At 43.9% G+C, this 22853-nt stretch overlaps 1 protein-coding gene across 1 annotated transcript; it reads right to left on the bottom strand.

Moving 5' to 3' along the window:
- Positions 1–488: 488 nt before the first annotated feature.
- LOC133966544 (uncharacterized) lies at positions 489–22264 on the bottom strand. The gene is given in 15 exon segments (XM_062401526.1): positions 489–1267; positions 5055–5228; positions 5599–5772; positions 6310–6483; positions 7196–9421; positions 9804–9916; positions 16083–16254; positions 16538–16711; positions 17251–17424; positions 18356–20207; positions 20439–20641; positions 21025–21144; positions 21244–21363; positions 21463–21582; positions 21683–22264. Coding segments are annotated over 15 exon segments (5868 nt in total). The 5' UTR covers positions 21727–22264; the 3' UTR covers positions 489–1239.
- Between the last annotated feature and the right edge of the window lie 589 nt (positions 22265–22853).

The raw sequence follows: 22853 nt of genomic DNA, 5'->3' as shown, positions 1-22853 counted from the left end.
GTTGAGACAAGTGTCCCACAAAATAACACAAACTGTTTCAACACAACAGGCCCAAAATGTCCCCTGTCTTCAGGACATCATCTCTCAGACACTTTCTGTCCCTTGTCTCTGCTGGGGAAACTCCCATCATCAATTATTTCCCAGCATGCTATTGTTCCCAGAGGCTGCTACAGTCTCCCCTGGTGGTGGTTCTGAGGTGGTGGTCAAGAACGTACAACAAGAATCTTCATCTACGTTTGTATAAAACGTCCTGTGCTCAGTTTTCTATTAAATATGGTAAATGTTTATTAAACAGTTTCCTCAGAGACTTAAAGATGCTCTGCTCTTCATCGACTCTTCTTCATACAGTAAATGTCTCATTCACTTTTCTTCTGCTTGTTTCCATTATATCAAACTGGTGATTTTGTTCTTTTACCTGCACCAAGGACGAGATGTTTGCACCAGTTTGTTTGAAGAGGAAAGAAAAGCTGAGTCATGATTCGAGTGAAGTCGGTGGAAAGATGTTTATTGAGCATTAAAGCAGAGACAAGTAGAAACAGAACTTTCTCTCTGACATGTTTTTCTTCTCTTTACATTACATTTCATTTAGCTAACGCTTTTATCCAAAGTGACTTAAAATAAGTGCATTCTACCCGGGGTAGAAACCCAGAACAACAAGAATCAAGAAAGTACAATTTCTTGATATAAGTAAGTGCCATTTAAGTGCTAGTAAATTGTTATATATATTTTTTTTTTGTGGTTTCTTACAGAGGAAATGATCCAGGTGTTTGATTTAAAGACAGAATATAAAGGCTTTGACTGGGATGTGCTGCTGTTATACTGCAGCGCCACTTGTGGGTCAAAAGTAGAAAAGCCACCACCGCTCTGCACCTGATGCAGAAATGAAAACGTCCCATTTTTTTTGATCTTTTGTGTCAAAGACAAAACTCTGATTTTAAACTCAAAGTGATTTCAATGTGTTTAACTTTGTGTTGAACTAAATCAATTTTTGACGTGAATCCAGGAACTTTAGGATCATAAACAAACATATACACAGAATGTGGTTCTACACACATGGAGACAGACTGAGGGACAAAGGTGGAACAGAATTTTTCTCCAGGTGCTCCGGCTTCATCTCACAAACACATGCAGTTTAGGGGTTGTGTAGATTGGAGACTACACACAAGCTGCTGCTGCTTCAGCCTCTGGATCCTCAGGACACAGCTCAGCCTCCGTCCACACACACTGTCCTCTTCACACTCAGCTCCACACAGACCTCCCCCTCCACCTGTTGAGAGAAGAAGACATCAGTGTCACAGAGACTCACTTCATCAGCTGTGAGTCAGTGATGCAGCACATCCAGTAGAAAGAGCAGCAGGGACTTCAGTCCTGTTCAGAGGTGCAGCTTCCTCTCTGCTTCATGTTCACGTGTTGGAATGAACACGCTAAGAGCTCAGTGTGTGTCCTCTGCATGTCAAAGTGCAGAGTGGACACCTGAGAGGTGGATTTACTGCTGTTACAGGTGAAGCCATGTTTTACTGTGTGTTGATGAACATCTGCTTCTGACAAACTGGGACCAGAGGAGACAGATGGACCTCAGCAGAGGTTCTGCTCTGTATAACGAGCTCGTGGATACCATGTGATGAGGAGAGGCTTCAGTCCCACTGATCTCAGAGCTGTGACAAAGATCCACCTGATCAGTTCTTCACTGATGAAGTGAAAGAACAAACTGTCTCAGATCAGATGAAGACGACACCGTCTCTGTCCCTCGTGTGAGGCTGTCAGCTGTGGTCCAGCTTCACTTCCTGTTCACATGAAAACAACAACAACTGTCGGCTTCACGTCAACTCAATCACATGATCCCAAGCAGCTTGTGGCTCGTGTGATTGGCCGACTGTTGTCTCTCTGTGTCTCTGTCCGATCCTGACGTCTGTCCTCATTGTCCTCATTGTCCTCTCACAGCTTCACTGAGGAAACACTGAGGCCTGAACTACGAAGACACATCATGTCCAGGAGATCTTTCTGAGATCAGCTCAACTGAACCTGACAGACACAGTTAGGCTAAGTGGTCACATGACGCTGGTTATCAACTCGTTAAGTTAACTCAGGTTTTCTTCATCGAGATCTGAGCGTGCACATAAAAGGGGCGGGGTTTACTTTGTGTGACCAATCACAGACATGGACAGTTTGACTGACAGCAGAGCCTCATATTTCACAACCAGGATCAAACTGTTCTATAATAAAAATCAGAGGAGAACAAACACATGATCCAGAATAAAAGAAACTCAGTCACAGCTGCTAAATGCAGGAAGAACAGCTGGTAAAACATTTGGATCGTGTCAATGTGTAAGTTACAGCGCCTCCTGGTGGCATCTGGTAAAAATATATAACATGACCAAGACATAATAACGTTTGTGAACTAGATAAATAACTCAAGGCCATGAGATCTGAATCTGTTGTTTACTAACAAGACGAGTGAAAGAGAAGGAGACACACACTGTCTCACTGTCTCTTAGGACACACAGTGACTCTGAGGACACACACTGTCTCACTGTCTCTGCGGACACACACTGTCTCTGAGGACACACAGTGGTGGACACCTCTGACATCACTACTCAATAAAGACACACGGACCTATCTTCAGGAAGCTGACTGAGGTCATCTGGTGTTTGGTGACAGGATGGGTCTGGAGAGATGGAGATGTTCTGGGTGAGTTAGAGATCCAATGAACCAACCAGATGTTGATTTAAACTTCCCTTATCCGTCCCTTTAAGGAGAGTGTGCACCACACAACAGTGTGGTGCACACTATCCAGGAAAATAATATATATGAAGACTTTCAATCGGGGTTTAGAGCCAATCACAGTACAGAGACAGCTTTGGCAAAAGTCACTAATGACCTTTTAATAGCCTCAGATCAGGGACTTGTGTCTGTCCTCGTTCTGTTAGATCTCAGTGCAGCATTCAACACAATTGACCATCAAATTTTATTACAAAGACTGAAACAGTTAATTAACATTAATGGAACCGCCCTTAACTGGTTTAAATCGTATTTTTCTGATCGCTCCCAATTTGTGCAAATTAATGATGAGTCATCTGTGCGCACCAAAGTTAATCATGGTGTTCCACAGGGCTCTGTGCTCGGCCCAATTTTATTCTCATTATATATGCTTCCTAGTGGAAGAAACATTATCAGGACACACTCGGTAAATTTCCACTGCTATGCGGATGACACCCAGTTATATTTGTCAATAAAACCTGAACAAAGTAATCAATTAACTAAACTTCGAACATGTCTCAAGGACATACAAACCTGGATGACCCGCAATTTTCTCTCATTAAACTCAGACAAAACAGAGGTTATAATACTTGGCCCCAAACACCTTAGAGATGCATTATCTAATGATATAGCTGCGCTAGACGACATTGCCCTTGCTTCCAATGAAACAGTCAGGAACTTGGGAGTGATCTTCGATCCTGATTTATCCTTTAATAGTCACTTAAAACAAATTTCTAGGACCGCTTTTTTCCACTTGCGTAATATTTCAAAAATTAAACAAAAAGATGCAGAAAAACTAGTCCACGCCTTTGTTACATCGAGACTGGACTATTGTAATTCATTATTATCAGGCTCCAGCAGGAAGTCGTTAAAGACTCTACAGCTTGTCCAAAATGCCGCAGCACGTGTCCTGACGAGAACAAAGAGAAGAGAGCACATTTCTCCAATATTACCATCGCACCTCTGGCTTCCAGTTAAATCTAGAATAGAATTTAAAATTCTCCTCCTCACCTTCAAGGCCCTTGATAATATAGCGCCTTTATACCTTAAAGAGCTGTTAATACCTTATAAACCCACTAGAGCACTCTGCTCCCAGAATTCAAGCCTACTTGTCGTGCCTAAATTCTCTAAAAGTAGAGGAGGAGCCAGAGCTTTTAGCCATCAAGCCCCTCGGCTGTGGAATAATCTACCACTTTCAGTTCGGGAGGCAGTCACCATCTGTTCGTTTAAGAGTAGACTCAAAACCTTCCTTTTTGATAAAGCTTATAGTTAGAGCTAATTAGTGCGCCAGAACGTTACTTGTTCTATTTTATGACACATGACACACGGAGCTTCTCTTTCCAGCTTCACCTTCCTCTTCTCCATCCCTATCCCCCTTCCCCGGAATCCCTTTGCTTTATCACCCGCAGATCCAGGGCCTCTGTGGCCGCACCATGGATTGCGGTTTGTGGATCGCGCACCGGGGGTCGCGGTGTTGGATCCAGTGTGGCGGATTCTGAGTCATGTGGGCTGATCGTGGTGCTGGTGGCGGACCCTGTGTCGCGTTGGCATTGGGCACGGGCGGTGGACCAGGACCGGGGTGGTGGCTTGTGATGGGTCCTCCTGGTGGGCGGCGGTGGACGGTGATTGAGGACTGGAGTGGCGTCTGGTCTGGATGGTGGATCGTGGTCTAGATGGTTGCTGAGCATGGACTGTGCTTGCAGCGGGACTGCTTGGCATGTCATGTTGGGGTTGTCCTTCGGGATGTCTACCCTCATCAATGCTGCTAGAGACTTTGATTATTGATGATGTTTTCCTGCACGTGGCATCTATTGCACTTCTGTCCGTCCTGGGAGAGGGATCCCTCACATGTGGCTCTCGCTGAGGTTTCTACATATTTTTACCCTGTTAAAAGGTTGTTTTTTTTTAGTTTTTCCTTACTCTTGCTGAGGGTTAAGGACAGAGGATGTCACACCCTGTTAAAGCCCTATGAGATGAATTGTAATTTGTGAATATGGGCTATACAAATAAAATTTGATTGATTGATTGATAGAGTCACTGTGGTCAGTGGGCGGAGCTTCTATACGGGTTGATCTCCAACTTAACCTGGAGCAGGTTAGCCGTTCATCAGAAGTCACCATGGTGATTTACCTCGTTAAGAAGTGGACGAGCTTCGTAGAACTGAAAAAACTAAACCTGAAGTTAACCTGATAACCACAAATCCTGCTTGGTAGCACAGACCCTGGATCTGTGATACGGACTGTGTTTAGTCAAATACTGATGAAAGCAGCGTGGACTGACTCCAACCATCTACTGACCTCAGAGTCTCCAGTCGACAGGTTGGACTCTGCTGTAGATCAAGCAGCTCCTTCACTTCTGTGGCCTGCAGGTTGTTGTTACTCAGATTCAGTTCTGTCAGAGGAGAGGGGTTTGACCTCAGAGCTGAAGCCAGAGAAGAACAGCTGATCCATGACAGTCTGCAGCTCCTCAACCTAGATAAGGAATAAAACTTTGAATTAAACTGAGTTCATGTGTGAAAATAACAGACACATATTCATGTCAGAACAGACTCATAACATAGAAGATAAATATGAAATCAGACATGTTGGACTAAAAACGAGTCTTGATTCAGTACAAATAGATTATTTGGACCCGGTCTCTGTCCTGCAGATCAGTTTAGGAACTCCAGAACTAAACTCAGTGTTTTAAAAAGTAGCTGAATATTTAAAATGTTACAAATTAATTAATGAATTGATTCATGCTATGTATGAAGAGGAATTATGTTAAATTAGAATAAAATTAGTTGTGTTTAAATGCTGTTTTATAGATATGAGATCTACAAAAGTCCGTCAGTGAACTGACCCCAGAGTCTCCAGTCGACAAGTTGGACTCTGTAGAAAACCACACAGCTCCTCCACTCCTGAGTCCTGCAGGAAGTTGTCACTCAGATCCAGTTCTCTCAGATGAGAGGGGTTTGAACTCAGAGCTGAAGCCAGAGAAGACCAGCTGATCTCTGACAGTCTGCAGTAATCAAACCTGAATAAAGAAATATGAATATTAGAATGTATCCTCCTGTTGTTGTGGATCGTCATCATGTCAACACAGACTCTCAACATGCTGCTGACCTCAGTCCAGTCTATGACCTGAAGATAAATATCAGATCAGACATGTTGGACCATTGTTTCATTCATCACCTTCTTCTCTGTGTGTTGGTCACTGAGCAGGTTTGTGTAATTAAACACTGTTTAAAGTAGGGATGGCTCCTGACAGTCACTTCCTGTTTGTTTCTATACTTATCAACTGTCCAAAGTGTTTCAATAAGAATGTGTCTTATTTTGAAAACCTGAGGAGGACGAGTGCTCGGCCTCAGTCCACATGTTATTTACTGACACTTGCTTAGTGATCAGGAGCAGGTGAGTGCAGGTGAATGGAGTTGATGAGGTGGACGTGACTGACAGGCTGGGTGAGTGACAGATGACTGAGGGACAGTGAGCAGAGCAGAACTGAGACAATTTAAATAAATAATGACCCAATAAGAAAGAAAGTCTGAAAAGTGAAGAATTATTTAAGGACCTCAGAGTCTCCAGTCGACAGTTTGGACTCTCCAGTCCAGAACACAGCAGCTTCACTCCTGAATCCTGCAGCCTGTTGTAACTGAGATCCAGTTCTCTCAGATGTGAGGGGTCTGACTTCAGAGCTGAGGCCACTACTTCACAGTGAGTCTCTGAGAGTTCACAACCACCGAGTCTGTAAACAAAGAAAATATCAAATCTGTGAGAAATAAATCAGAAAAAACAACATTCATACAAAACATGATCATTTGACCCTCTCCCTGGTAAATCCCCTCTTTGTTTAAAAACACCTTAAGAGAATCCTTTCAGATTTGTTCCAAGCGTTCATTCAGACTAACAGAGGAACATATTAGATTCAGGTGGTCAAAGGTCAAAGGTCAAGGTCACACAACATGTTCATGGCCTCTTGGGCATGATATCTCAAATCTGTCTTCGTATGTCATATGTCTGAATCCTCAAACTCCATCACAGTGATCACTTCGGATTTCACTCCCCACATGAACAATGAGAATGTATATGTATACATAGCAAAAATAACTTTATTACACCAGACGCACACACTCTCACACTCTCACGCGCACACACACACACAAACACACACACACACACACACACACACACACACGCACAAACAAACAAACAAACAAACAAACAAACAAACAAACACACACACACACACACACACACACACTCACACACACACACACACACACACACACACACACACACACACACACACCTCCTCATCCTTCTCACACAAAGGCTGCACTAACAGTGTTAACCACTGCAACACCATGCTGCCCAAAACAATGAGGATCATTTAACACTGAGTGTATTTGAAGAACGACTCATCTCCACTGATTGAACATGTTATTTTCTGGACTCACCGAGCCTTCCTGCAGTTCCTCACAGCTGGGATCAGTCTCCATCGACCCTGGTCTGATGTGTTGAACTTCTTCAGGTCCAACTCATCCAGAACCTCTTCTGACATCTGCAGCATGTAGGCCAGAGCTGAGCAGTGGATCTCAGAGAGTTTCTCCTCTGATTTGTTCTCTGAAGTCATGAACTGTTGCATCTGCTGATGAACTGAGTGGTCGTTCATCTCAGTAAGACAGTGGAAGATGTTGATGCTTCTGTCAGGAGAAATGTCATCACTCTTCATCTCCTTCAAGTTGTTGATGACTCTCTGGATGATCTCTGGATTGTTCCCTGTCCGACCCAGCAGGCCTCCTAAGACTCTCTGGTTGGACTCTAGACTGAGGCCGTGAAGAAAGCGAACAAACAGGTCCAGATGACCATTTGTACTGGTGAGGGATTTCTCCATGGTTCTCTTCAGGAGGTCATCCAGGGAGGAGGTACTCTCTGTGTCCCCATCTGTTCCCCAGAAGCTGTTGAGTTCTTCTGTGTGTGTGTAAAAGTGGAACATGTATACTGCAGCCAGGAACTCCTGAACGCTCAGATGAACAAAGCAGTAGACTGATTTCTGGAAGATCACACACTCTCTTCTGAAGATCTCAGTACAAACTCCTGAGTACACCGAGGCCTCTGTGACATTAAGACCACACCTCTCCAGGTCTTCTTGGTAGAACATGATTTTTCCTTTCCTAAGATGTTTAAATGCCAGCCTCCCCAGCTTCAGAAGAACGTCCCTGTCAGCCTCCGTCAGCTTCTGTGGACTTATCTCATGTCCCTCACCGTACTTGTTGTTCTTCCTCTTTGTCTGAACCAGCAGGAAGTGTGAGTACAGGTCAGTCAGGGTCTTGGGCAGCTCTCCTCTCTGGTCTGTGGTCAACATGTGCTCCAGAACTGTTGCACTGATCCAGCAGAAGACTGGGATTTGACACATGATGTGGAGGCTCCTGGACGTCTTGATGTGTGAGATGATTCTGCTGCACAGCTCTTCATCACTGAATCTCCTCCTGAAGTACTCCTCCTTCTGGGCGTCAGTGAAGCCTCGTACTTCTGTGACCCTGTCAACACATGCAGGAGGGATCTGATTGGCCGCTGCAGGTCTGGAGGTTATCCAGACGAGAGCCGAGGGAAGCAGATTCCCCCGGATGAGGTTTGTCAGCAGCACGTTGACTGATGACCTCTGTGTGACCTCAGACACAAGCTCCCTGTGGTTGAAGTCCAGAGAAGGTCTGCTTTCATCCAGGCCGTCAAAGATGAACAAAGGTTTACAGACAGCGAGCGTCTCTGCCGTGAGCTTCTGTAACGCTGGATGGAAAACATGGAGCAGCGTGAGAAGACTGTGCTGCTGGTCCTTCACCAGGTTCAGCTCCCTGAACGAAAGCACAGCCAGCAGACCCACATCTTGGTTTTCTAAACCCTCTGCCCAGTCCAGAGTGAACTTCTGCACCGAGAAGGTTTTTCCAACGCCAGCGACGCCGTTGGTCAGAACGACTCTGATGCTGCTCTGCTGGTCAGTGGAGGCTTTAAAGATGTCGTGGACCTTGATGGGAGTGTCCTGGAGGATCTTCATCTTGGAAGCCGTCTCAAGCTGCCTCACCTCATGTTGAGTATTAACCTCTTCACTCTGTCCCGCTGTGATGAAAAGCTCAGTGTAGATCCTGTTGAGGAGGGTTCTACTTCCTCTTTTATCAGTTCCTTCAGTCACATGTTCACATCTCCTCATCACACTGAGCTTATGTTCATCTAAAAGCTCCTGCAGACCACGATCTGCTGAAAGACAAGAAACAATGTGAGAGACAGAGAATCTGAGAATCTGCTGATTGTTTTCATCAGAAACAGAAAAACTACAGAAAATAAAAGCTTTTTAACTTTGTGCTTTTCTCACGATGTTAAATGTTGATGCTGTATGAAGGAACAAAATAAAACCACATGTGCTGTTGTCAGAAGTGAAGACATCAGCAGACACATGTACAGTGCTGCTCTGACCGGCTGTCTGAGCTCCAGCTCCTGTTCTGGATCCTTGTCCACACTGGGGACAGGAGGAGTCTCCTGAAGAACCAGACTGGTCCCAGTATGAGGTGATGCACTGTCTGCAGAACCAGTGTCCACAGCTGGTGGAGACTGGATCCCTCAGGACGTCCTGACACGAAGCACAGCAGGAAAACTGCTCCTCCTCAGAGACATGACTCCTCTTCCTCTCCCTGTGAAGACATGTCCTGATAACTCACATGTCACAGTCACAGGTTGTCATTACTTCTGTCAAGGAGGTTTTGTTTTCACCCAGTATGTTTGTGTATGGGTTGGTTCATTAGTGGGATTATAAAAAATGACAGATTACCAGAAAACACAAGGTTGTGGTCTGTGAACTAGATCCGGAGTGCAGATCCAAATCAAAATGAGTCTCTAGTGGATTTCAAAGTGCTTTCATAAGGAGCGTGTTGGTTCTTGGTGGAGGTCTGAGCTCTTTAAATGATTCTGAGAGATTAGTCACCAACTTCAATGAAGCTGTGTCCTAATGCAGGGGCCACACTAGAGGAAACTAGATCCTCTTCAGAGCAGGTCCCAGTAGAAACAGTCTCTTACTCTGTGTGTGAGGGTCCAGGTTCATTACTGAAGTTTAGAGGAAGTCTCATGGACCAGTCACTCTTCAGAGACAGACAGCTGGACCCTGGAAACTCTGCTCTCAGTCTGTGGTCCTGACCTCTGCAAACACAAACATGTTTTTATTCAGAACACATCATTCACTGGTTCATTCTCTGAGGATTCAGTTTGGAGTTTCACATGTTTGTAGCAGGTCTCTTACTTTGTGTGTGAGGGTCCAACTTGCTCTGAAGTGTCCTCGTCCATGTTGCACCGGGCCGGCTGCGGCTCAGTTGTGGTTCAGGCCACGCTGCTCTCTAGATATTCAAGGTCTGGTCTATTTCCTTCTGGTTCTGCGCTCAGTTTACAGCAGAACACAGTGAAATTATTTTTCACACCAGTTTCAAAGTTTATCTGTTGAAAAAGTCACAAACAAAAATATTTGCAACACTTCCTGTACCCTAACCATTTCCAAATAAAATAATGTTTTTAATATGAAATAGATGCAGGGCTTCATAGTTTATAGTACTGGTATTTATTTGAGTACACAGGACGACTTATATACAAGGAAATACAGTGATCACATCAGAAACCTCAGGGAGGCTGTAGTTACATTAAAAGTAAAAAACTTCAGGTGAAGGACAATAGGCTCTCTCTCTCTCTCTCTCTTTCTCTCTATCACTTTACATTGTCTTTCCTGACAGGTGACCTCAGAAGCCTCCCTTATTTTTGGATTCAAGTTTCAGTCAATCACTCGATTTATTCAGCCAGTTTCAACCATTTCATTGAGAACATGTTTTAATTAGTAATATGAATATAGTTTTCAGGGTACCAGCCAGTTAGGGTATTGAGGTGTACTATCGTACAAGTACACTAATAAAGTTATCTTTCATGTTATATTGGTTTATGTAATTTTTTAATCCACCAATAAACCTGCATAGACACAAACAAACGTTGACTAAAAAAGTATTTTGCTAGTTGAGCATTCCCTAATCTACACTCAGATTTATTAACTACATTAAAGTTAATGAATACAAGCTTGTAAAAGTTCATGTGTCCTTCAACTGCCACCACGAGAAGGAAACTCAACATCTAGTATCATGTTCACGTCATAAAGTCTGGAAATGAATTACAGAACTTTATAGAGAGTAACACTGAGAGCACATCAGTCAGCAGCTTGAAGCAGCACTCTGTATCTCCACTCAGTTCTATGGCTTTGTGCCCAAATGAAGGTCAAACACAAGCTCTCCAACTTTATATTCACTTTAAAACTCACACGGAACCAGTATGAAGTTATATGTGTGTGTGTGTGTGTTTCTCTGTGTGTGTGTGTGTGTGTGTTGTGTGTGCGTGTACCTGGCTCTGCAGGTTGATGTTCCTCACACCTCAGCCAGTGAGTCCAGAGCTTTACTGGGATCCACAGTGAAGACTCTTGACTGGTTGATGACCACTGCTGTAGCGTATGATTGTGAAAACACGTTGTGTTATTAAACACTTGATGAACAGATGAAGATAAAAAGTGAAACTGTGAGTTAACTCTGCTAATTATTCCTTTGAAGGTTCTTTGATCCAGACCTGCTGTTCACATCTGTCTCTGGGATCCGATCACATGAAACTACGTCTGTCACCAGATGTGAATTGACAAACTTAGAGTGGTGTGATCAGCTGACGGATGTTAACAGCAGGTGTGAGAGTGAGACAGTGAAACTTTCAGAAAGTTGTGTTCACACTCACCTGCTCACTTTCCTTCCTTCTGCTCGTCCAGGTGAAAATGGAGTCTGACAGCTCCCTTTTCTCATGCTCCTCCTCCCTGTTGAACAAGTTCAGTCTTGAAACCACCCAGATTAAAGTCCAGTTCATACCCATGAAGATGAAATGGTTCACAGTTCATGTTTTATTGTGATGGTTATGATGTAGCTAACAAACTTAGATTTTAGATTAGATTAGATTCAACTTTATTGTCATTGCACAGAGTACAAGTACAGAGACAACGAAATGCAGTTTAGCATCGAACCAGAAGTGCATAAAGCAGTAAAAGTGCATTATTAGTATTTGCATATTTAAAGTGGATTATGTCAATTAAGTAAGATATGAACAATAAGAAATAGATATGGAATATGAACAGTATTGATACAAGACTAGCAGCAATAGAAGTAGGTAGTGTAGATAACAAACTTAGGATCATGTATTTAGTTAATAATGGACGTTGTGGGATCATGAATCCAGATCTTCTCTTTCACACTGAGTCCTGACTGTGAGCGTCTCCTGCATGGGACTGAGCCGTACAATGTGATTCTCCATGATGTTTAAATGAGCCTCATGAACTCTGGAATCAAACCAACACTCAGTTACTTCATGTGCTGTGTGACCAGCAGACGGATGTTAACACCAGGTGTGAGACCACTTTATGATTGACATCTAGCAGCGTCCAATGGGTTCCGGGCGGTGTGCCATCGAGCTCTCAGTCAGGCTCCACCCCCTGCTCCTCCAAATATGGTTACTTATGGTTGTAAAAAAAAAAGATGGCACTGAACAAAAAGTCAAAGTGAGGCTTCAGAGCAGCAGCTCACCAACCAGCCTGTGACGTCACGTTGGGTTGATACTTGACTTCAACTTTATTGTGGAAATCTTCATCAGAAAATTTTACAAACTCCATCACACACGAGGTCACAACAGAGAAATGAATTGAACTGAACTTAACAACATCCTGTTAAACAAAACATAAACGACTTTGATCTGCTGGTTCTGCAGCTTGAAGACATTTTCATTAAAGAGGTGACGATCGACACTGAGATGTAAAATCAATGTCTGGCCACTAGGTGGCGGCCTCCTCACCTACATGGCTGTGAAATGTGAAATGAGGGGCAGTTGTAAAGTATTTTAGTTTTTACAAATCAAGAGTTGTTCTTTTAAATTGGTTCACAAAAATATTTTTTGATATATTATACGAAGCGGAAAAAAAAAAATACTAATAAAATGTACAAAACTTCATTCTACAGATGTTGCTGGGATTTTAAATCTATGTTTGTCTGTGTGTGTGTGTGTGTGTGTGTTTGTGAAGATGTCAATAGAACTGAACTCTAAACAACTGCAGGAGTGTGGGGGCAGGAGCAGTGTGGGCCAGAAATATGGCCTTCACACAACGTCTTATAATAACCGTTGCTGCTTGGTGGTAATCTTGAAGTTAGAATGTGTGTGCGTCACATCGCTGGTCAGTCTCACAATCTGTTTGATAAGAGGTCTGATAAGGCTCCTCACCATTTCCTGATTCCAGTGCCAAGAAGGTGGAGCTACGCCTGCGCACCATCAATGAAGACTCCTCTTCAATATTGACCAATCAAGTTATAACTACTGTTATAGAATATATCAACCGCCCTCCCGGTGCGACTCGTGACTGCCCGTTGCCGCTAGAGGGCCAGGGGGGGGCTGTGCTTTGGGTGAACATTACTTTGCTGTAACTTTTCATACCTTTTCATTACTTCTTCATAAATACTTGTTGAACCAAACTGAGACCGGCTCTTTCCATTATGTCAAACTGGTGATTTTGTTCTTTTACCTGCACCAAGGACGAGATGTTTCCACCACTTTGTTTGAAGAGGAAAGAAAAGCTGAGTCATGATTCCCGTGAAGTCGGTGGAAGGATGTTTATTGAGCATTAAAGCAGAGACGTAGAAACAGAACTTTCTCTCTGAGATGTTTTTCTTCTCGTTACATCTGGTTTGTCACAGAGGAAATGATCCATGTGTTTGACTCATAGACTGAATATAAAGGCTTTGACTGGGATGTGCTGCTGTTATACTGCAGCGCCACCTGTGGGTCAAAAGTAGAAAAGCCACCACCGCTATGCACCTGCTGCAGAAATAAAAAAAAAATTCCATTTCAACGTCCAGAGTTTTGATCTTTTGTGTCAAAGACAAAACTCTGATTTTCAACTCAAAGTGATTTCAATGTGTTGAACTTTGTGTTGAACTAAATCAATTTGTGACGTGAATCCAGGAACTTTAAGATCATAAACAAACATATACACAGAATGTGGTTCTACACACATGGAGACATACTGAGGGACAAAGGTGGACAATAATAAAGACAAACTTAAACACACTGTATGTGACTCTTTATAGAGGGTTTATATATACTGCTTGTGTTGTGTCATTTCAATTAACACATTCTTCATGTGAATAAACACAATCGGGGTAAGAAGGTTGCTGGTTTGAATCCGGTTCAGATGGGGTCTTCCTGTGTGGAGTCTGCATGTTCTCCCCGTGTTTTCTCCGGTGCTCCGGCTTCATTTCACAAACACATGCAGATTAGGGGTTGTGTAGATTGGAGACTACACACAAGCTGCTGCTGCTTCAGCCTCTGGATCCTCAGGACACAGCTCAGCCTCCGTCCACACACACTGTCCTCTTCACACTCACCTTCAGTCAAACCACCTCCACCTGTTGAGAGAAGAAGACATCAGTGTCACAGAGACTCACTTCATCAGCTGTGAGTCAGTGATGCAGCTCATCCAGTAGAAAGAGCAGCAGGGACTTCAGTCCTGTTCAGAGGTGCAGCTTCCTCTCTGCTTCATGTTCACGTGTTGGAATGAACACGCTAAGAGCTCAGTGTGTGTCCTCTGCATGTCAAAGTGCAGAGTGGACACCTGAGAGGTGGCTTTACTGCTGTTACAGGTGAAGCCATGTTTTACTGTGTGTTGATGAACATCTGCTTCTGACAAACTGGGACCAGAGGAGACAGATGGACCTCAGCAGAGATTCTGCTCTGTATAAAGAGCTCCTGGTTACCATGTGATGAGGAGAGGCTTCAGTCCCACTGATCTCAGAGCTGTGACAAAGATCCACCTGATCAGTTCTTCACTGATGAAGTGAGAGAACAAACTGTCTCAGATCAGATGAAGACGACACGTCTCTGTTCCTCGTGTGAGGCTGTCAGCTGTGGTCCAGCTTCACTTCCTGTTTACATGAAAACAACAACAACTGTCGTCTTCACGTCAAATCAATCACATGATCCCAAGCAGCTTGTGTCTCGTCTGATTGGCCGACTGTTGTCTCTCTGTGTCTCTGTCCAATCCTGACGTCTGTCCTCATTGTCCTCACTGAGGAAACACTGAGGCCTGAACTATGAAGACACTTCAACATGTCCAGGAGATCTTTATGAGATCAGCTCAACTGGACCTGACAGACACAGTCAGGCTAAGTGGTCACATGACGCTGGTTATCAACTCGTTAAGTTAACTCAGGTTTTCCTCATCTAGATCTGAGCGTTCACATAAAAGGGGCGGGGTTTACTGTGTATGACCAATCACAGACATGGACAGTTTGACTGACAGCAGAGCCTCATATATCACAACCAAGATCAAAATGTTCTATAATAAAAATCAGAGGAGAACGAACACATGATCCAGAATAAAAGAAACTCAGTCACAGGTGCTAAATGCAGGAAGAACAGCTGGTAAAACCTCTGGATCGTGTCAATGTGTAAGTTACAGCGCCCCGTGGTGGCATTTGGTAAAACTATATTACGTTACCACGACATAGTAACGTGTGAACGAGATAAATAACTCCAGGCCACGAAATCTGAATCTGTTGTTCATTAACAAAACGAGTGGAAGAGAAGAAGACACAAACTGTCTCACTGTCTCTGAGGACACACACTGTCTCACAGTGTCTGAGGACATACACTGTCTCACTGTGTCTGAGGATACACACTGCCTCACTGTCTCTGAGAACACACACTGCCTCAGTTACTCTGAGGACACACACTGCCTCAGTTACTCTGAGGACACCCACTGTGTCTGTCACTTTTTATATCTTTTATCTTTTATATTTTATATATTGTTTTTTATTGTTTTTCTTATGTGTGGTGTATTTATTGTGTTTTTATGTTTTTATGTTCATTGTATGCACCAATAACGAGAGCAAATTCCAGGTAGGTGTAAACCTGCTTGGCAATAAACACCTTCTGATTCTGATTCTGAGTTAGAGATCAACTGAACCAACCAGACGTTGATTTAAACTTCCCTTATCCGTCCTTTAAAGGAGAGTGTGCACAAAACTCCAGCTTAACCTGGAGCAGGTTAGCTGTCATCAGAAGTTACCATGGTGATTTACATTGTTAAGAAGTGGACGAGCTTCGTAGAACTGAAAAAACTAAACCTGAAGTTAACCTGATAACCACAAATCCTGCTTGGTAGCACAGACCCTGGATCTGTGATACTGACTGTGTTTAGTAACATACTGATGAAAGCAGCGTGGACTGACTCCAACCATCTACTGACCTCAGAGTCTCCAGTCGACAGGTTGGACTCTGCTGTAGATCAAGCAGCTCCTTTAGTCCTGAGCCTTGCAGGTCGTTGTAGCTCAGATCCAGTTCTCTCAGATGAGAGGGGTTTGACCTCAGAGCTGAAGCCAGAGAAGAACAGCTGATCGTTGACAGTCTGCAGCTCCACAACCTGGATAAAGAATAAATAAATGAATTAATATTAACTTAAATTAAATATGCGTCCTGATTCAGTACAAATAGATTATTTGGACCCGGTCTCTGTCCTGCGGATCAGTTTAGGAAATCCAGAACTAAACTCAGTGTTTTAAAAAGTAGCTGAATATTTAAAATGTCAGAGATTAATTAATTAATGGATTCAAGTTATTTATGAAGAGGAATTAAGTGAAATTATAATAAAATTAGATAAATTGTGTATAACTGCTGTTTTATAAATACGAGATGAGTGAACTGACCTCAGAGTCTCCAGTCGACAGGTTTGACTCCGTAGAAAACCACACAGCTCCTTCACTCCTGAGTCCTGCAGGTGGCTGAAGCTCAGATCCAGTTCTCTCAGATGAGAGGGGTTTGACCTCAGAGCTGAAGCCAGAGAAGAACAGCTGATCTCTGACAGACTGCAGTGATTCAACCTGGATCAAGAAATATGAATATTAGAATGTGTCCTCCTGTTGTTGTGGATCGTCATCATGTCAACAAAGACTCTCAACATGCTGCAGACCTCAGACCAGTCTGTGACATGAAAATAAATATCAGATCAGACATGTTTCATTCATCAGCTTCTTCTCTGTGTGTTGGTCACTGAGCAGGTTTGTGTAACACTGTTTAAAGTAGTGATGGCTCCTGACAGTCACTTCTGTGACAGTTCTTTACAGATCTGGGACTCTATACTTATCAACTCTCCAACGTGTTTCAATAAGAATGTATCTTATTTTGAAAACCTGAGGAGGACGAGTGCTTGGCCTCAGTCCACATGTTATTTACTGACACTTTCTTAGTGATCAGGAGCAGGTGAGTGCAGGTGAATGGAGTTGATGAGGTGGACGTGACTGACAGGCTGGGTGAGTGACAGATGACTGATGGACAGTGAGAAGAGCACAACTGAGACAATTTAAATAAATAATGACCCAATAAGAAAGAATGTCTGAAAAGTGAAGAAGGATTTAAGGACCTCAGAGTCTCCAGTCGACAGTTTGGACTCTCCAGTCCAGAACACAGCAGCTTCACTCCTGAATCCTGCAGGTTGTTTCTACTCAGATCCAGTTCTCTCAGATGTGAGGGGTCTGACTTCAGAGCTGAGGCCACAACTTCATAGTGAGTCTCTGAGAGGAAACAATCACTGAGTCTGTAATTAAAGAAAATATAAAATCTGTGAGAATAAAATCAGAAAACACAACATTAATACAAAACGTGATCATGTGACCCTCATCCAGGTAAATCCCCTTTTTGCTAAAAACTCCTCAAGAGAATCCTTTCAAATTTGGTTCAAGCGTTCACTCTAACGGAGGAACTCATTAGATTCAGGTTGTCAAAGATCACAGGTCAAGGTCATAGAACATGTTCATGGCCTCTTGAACATGATATCTCAAGTCTGTCTTTAGGGGATTTCTTCACATTTAGACTGAAAGATAAACTGATAAGATTTCAGTGGTCAAAGGTCAAAGGTCACAGTGACCTCATATTGTTGTGAAGTCAGGAACCTGGAGGGATGGACACTTCACTGGTTGGTGGTGGCGTACAAACACAGGGTGGGAATACTAGTTTGAGAAGAAAGAAGAATAAACTATATTTCCTACTTTTTAATTTCAATATGAACCGTCAGTGATTCTCATCAGCGATCATCTCCTCACTCTGTTCTAGCTGTTTGCTGAAAAATATTTATATATATACATATACAATAATCTCCTGTGCACCCCACATGGTTGTATGTCTGAATCCTCAAACTCCAGCACAGTGATCACATTGGATTTCACTTTGATTTTCACTCTCCACATCTGAGTTGTTCTCGTATGTAAATGAGAACAATGAGAATGTACATAATAATAATAACTTGATCACACACACACACACACACACACACACACACACACACACACACACACACACACACACACAAACACACCACCTCCTCCTCCACACAGAAAGGCTGCACTAACAGTGTTTTCCACTGCAACACCATGCTGCCCAAAACAATGAGAATCATTTAACACTGAGTGTATTTGAAGAACGACTCATCTGCACTGATTGAACATGTTACTGATCATGTCTGGACTCACTGAGCCTTCCTGCAGTTCCTCACAGCTGGGATCAGTCTCCGTCGACCCTGGTTTGATGTGTTGAAATTCTTCAGGTCCAACTCATCCAGAACCTCCTCTGACATCTGCAGCATGTAGGCGAGAGCTGAGCAGTGGATCTCAGAGAGTTTCTCCTTCGATCTGTTCTCTGATGTCAGGAACTGTTTCATCTGATCATGAACTGAGTGGTCGTTCATCTCAGTCAGACAGTGGAAGATGTTTATGCATCTTTCAGAAGAAATGTCATCACTCTTCATCTTCTTCAGGTTGTTGATGACTCTCTGGATGATCTCTGGAATGTTCTCTGTTCGACCCAGCAGACCTCCTAAGACCCTCTGGATGATTTTTGGTTTGTGCTTTGTCCGACCCAGCAGGCCTCCTAAGACTCTCTGGTTGGACTCCAGACTGAGGCCGTGAAGGAAGCGAACAAACAGGTCCAGATGACCATTTGTACTGGTGAGGGATTTCTCCATGGTTCTCTTCAGGAGGTCATCCAGGGAGAAGATACTGTCTGTGCTCTTACATGTTCCCAAGAAGCTGTTGAGTTCTTCTGTGTTCCTCTCGGTGTAACAGTGGAACATGTAGACTGCAGCCAGAAACTCCTGAACGCTCAGATGAACAAAGCAGTAGACTGATTTCTGGAAGATCACACTCTCTCTTCTGAAGATCTCAGTACAAACTCCTGAGTACACCGAGGCCTCTGTGACATTAAGACCATACCACTCCAGGTCTTCTTGGTAGAACATGATGTTTCCTTCCTCCAGATGTTTAAATGCCAGCCTCCCCAGCTTCAGGAGAACGTCCCTGTCAGCCTCCGTCAGCTGCTGTGGAGTCGTCTCATGTCCCTCACCGTACTTGTTGTTCTTCCTCTTGGTCTGAACCAGCAGGAAGTGTGAGTACAGGTCAGTCAGGGTCTTGGGCAGCTCTCCTCTCTGGTCTGTGGTCAACATGTGCTCCAGAACTGTAGCACTGATCCAGCAGAAGACTGGGGTTTGACACATGATGTGGAGGCTCCTGGACGTCTTGATGTGTGAGATGATTCTGCTGCACAGCTCTTCATCACTGAACCTCCTCCTGAAGTACTCCTCCTTCTGGGCCTCAGTGAAGCCTCGTACTTCTGTGACCCTGTCAACACATGCAGGAGGGATCTGATTGGCCGCCGCAGGTCTGGAGGTTATCCAGACGAGAGCCGAGGGAAGCAGATTCCCCCGGATGAGGTTTGTCAGCAGCACGTTGACTGATGACCTCTGTGTGACCTCAGACACAAGCTCCCTGTGGTTGAAGTCCAGAGAAGGTCTGCTTTCATCCAGGCCGTCAAAGATGAACAAAGGTTTACAGACAGTGAGCGTCTCTGCCGTGAGCTTCTGTAACGCTGGATGGAAAACATGGAGCAGCGTGAGAAGACTGTGCTGCTGGTCCTTCACCAGGTTCAGCTCCCTGAAGGAAAGCACAGCCAGCAGACCCACATCCTGGTTCTCTAAACCCTCTGCCCAGTCCAGAGTGAACTTCTGCACCGAGAAGGTTTTTCCAACGCCAGCGACTCCGTTGGTCAGGACGACTCTGATGCTGCTCTGCTGGTCAGTGGAGGCTTTAAAGATGTCGTGGACCTTGATGGGAGTGTCGTGGAGGATCTTCATCTTGGAAGCCGTCTCAAGCTGCCTCACCTCATGTTGAGTATTAACCTCTTCACTCTGTCCCTCTGTGATGTAGAGCTCAGTGTAGATCCTGTTGAGGAGGGTTCTACTTCCTGTTTCATCACTTCCTTCAGTCACATGTTCACATCTCCTCCTCACACTGAGCTTATGTTCATCCAAAACCTCCTGCAGACCACGATCTGCTGAAAGACAAGAAACAATGTCAGAGACAGAGAATCTGAGAATCTGCTGATTGTTTTCATCAGATACAGAAAAACTACAGAAAATAAAAACTTTTTAACTTCATGCTTTTCTAACGATGTTAAATGTTGATGCTGTATGAAGGAACAAAATAAAACCACATGTACTGTTGTCAGAAGTGAAGACATCAGCAGACACATGTACAGTGCTGCTCTGACCGGCTGTCTGACCTCCAGCTCCTGTTCTGGATCTTTGTCCACACTGGGGACAGGAGGAGTCTCCTGATGAACCAGACTGGTCCCAGTATGAGGTGATGCACTGTCTGCAGAACCAGTGTCCACAGGTAATTGATACTGGATCCTTCAGGACGTCCTGACACGAAGCACAGCAGGACGACTGCTCCTCCTCAGAAACATGACTCCTCTTCCTCTCCCTGTGAAGACATGTCCTGATAACTCACATGTCACAGTCACAGGTTGTCATCACTTCTGTCAAGGAGGTTTTGTTTTCACCCAGTATGTTTGTGTATGGGTTGGTTCATTAGTGGGATTATAAAAAATGACAGATTACCAGAAAACACAAGGTTGTGGTCTGTGAACTAGATCCGATGTGCAGATCCAAATTAAAATGAGTCTCTAGTGAATTTCAATAGTGGTTTCATAAGGAGCGTGTTGGTTCTTGGTGGAGGTCTGAGCTCTTTGAGTGATTCTGAGAGATTAGTCACCAACTTCAATGAAGCTGTGTCCTAATGCAGGGGCCACACTAGAGGAAACTAGATCCTCTTCAGAGCAGGTCCCAGTAGAAACAGTCTCTTACTCTGTGTGTGAAGGTCCAGGTTCATTACTGAAGTTTAGAGGATCATCTTTGGACATGTCACTCTTCAGAGACAGACAGCTGAACTCTGGAGACTCTGCTCTCAGTCTGTGGTCCTGACCTCTGCAAACACACACATGTTTTTATTCAGAACACATCATTCACTGGTTCATCTGTGGGGATTCAGTTTGGAGGTTCACATGTTTGTAGCAGGTCTCTTACTTTGTGTGTGAGGGTCCAGGTTCATTACTGAAGTTTAGAGGATCATCTTTGGACATGTCACTCTTCAGAGACAGACAGCTGAACTCTGGAGACTCTGCTCTCAGTCTGTGGTCCTGACCTCTGCAAACACAAACTTGTTTTTATTCAGAACACATCATTCACTGGTTCATCTGTGGGGATTCAGTTTGGAGGTTCACATGTTTGTAGCAGGTCTCCTACTTTGTGTGTGAGGGTCCAGGTTCATTACTGAAGTTTAGAGGATCATCTTTGGACATGTCACTCTTCAGAGACAGACAGCTGAACTCTGGAGACTCTGCTCTCAGTCTGTGGTCCTGACCTCTGCAAACACAAACTTGTTTTTATTCAGAACACATCATTCACTGGTTCATTCTCTGAGGATTCAGTTTGGAGCTTCACATGTTTGTAGCAGGTCTCTTACTTTGTGTGTGAGGGTCCAACTTGCTCTGAAATGTCCTCGTCCATGTTGCACCGGCTGCGGCTCAGTTGTGGTTCAGGCCACGCTGCTCTTCTAGATATTCAAGGTCTGGTCTATTTCCTTCTGGTTCTGCGCTCAGTTTACAGCACACCACAGTGAAATGACCTTAAACACCAGTTCCAATGTTTATCTGTTGAAAATTTCACAAACTAAAATAACACTTCCTGTAGCCGACCCATTTCCATATCAAAGCACTGCAGTGTTTCTGTCGACTGAATCAATTCACTTATTTTTCAAATGTTTTAATTGTGAAATAGATGCAGGGCTTCATAGTTTGTAGTCCTGTCATTTATTTGAATACACAGGACTACTTATATAAAAGGAAATACAGTGATTACATCAGAAACCGCAGGAAGGCTGTAGTTACATTCATAGTCTCTCTCTCTCGCTCTCTCTCTCTCTCTCGCTCTCTCTACGTACTAGCGAATTGCCACACTTCCTGTTTTCCTGAGCTCACAGGAATCAGGACAAACAAGTTCAAGAAACACAACCAATAATACCCAGCAAGGACGGACACACACACACACACACACACACACGCGCACGCACGCACACACACACCCACCCACACCCACACACACACACAGAGGTGACTGTAACGTATGATTCTGAAAACACGTTCTGTTATTAAACACTTGATGAACAGATGAAGATTAAAATTGAAACTGTGAGTTAACTCTGTTAATTAGTCCTTTGAAGGCTCTTTGTTCCAGACCTGCTGTTCACATCTGTCTCTGGGATCCGATCACATGACGTCTGTCACCAGGTGTGAACTGACAAACTTAGAGTGGTGTGATCAGCAGACGGATGTTAACAGCAGGTGTGAGAGTGAGACAGTGAAACTTTCAGAAAGTTGTGTTCACACTCACCTGCTCACTTTCCTTCCTTCTGCTCGTCCAGGTGAAAATGGAGTCTGACACTTCCCTGTGCTCATGCTCCTCCTCCCTGTTGAACCAGTTCAATCTTGAAAACAACAAGTTCAAAGTCCAGTTCATACCATGAAAATGAACTGGTTCACAGTTCATGTTTTATTGTCATGGTTATGATGTCGTGGATGACAAACTTAGGATCATGTATTTAGTTAATAATGGACGGTGTGGGATCATGGATCCAG

Source organism: Platichthys flesus, chromosome 12 (genome assembly GCF_949316205.1).
Source record: "Platichthys flesus chromosome 12, fPlaFle2.1, whole genome shotgun sequence".
Lineage (NCBI taxonomy): Eukaryota > Metazoa > Chordata > Actinopteri > Pleuronectiformes > Pleuronectidae > Platichthys > Platichthys flesus.
This window is presented reverse-complemented; position numbering and strand designations above follow the sequence as displayed.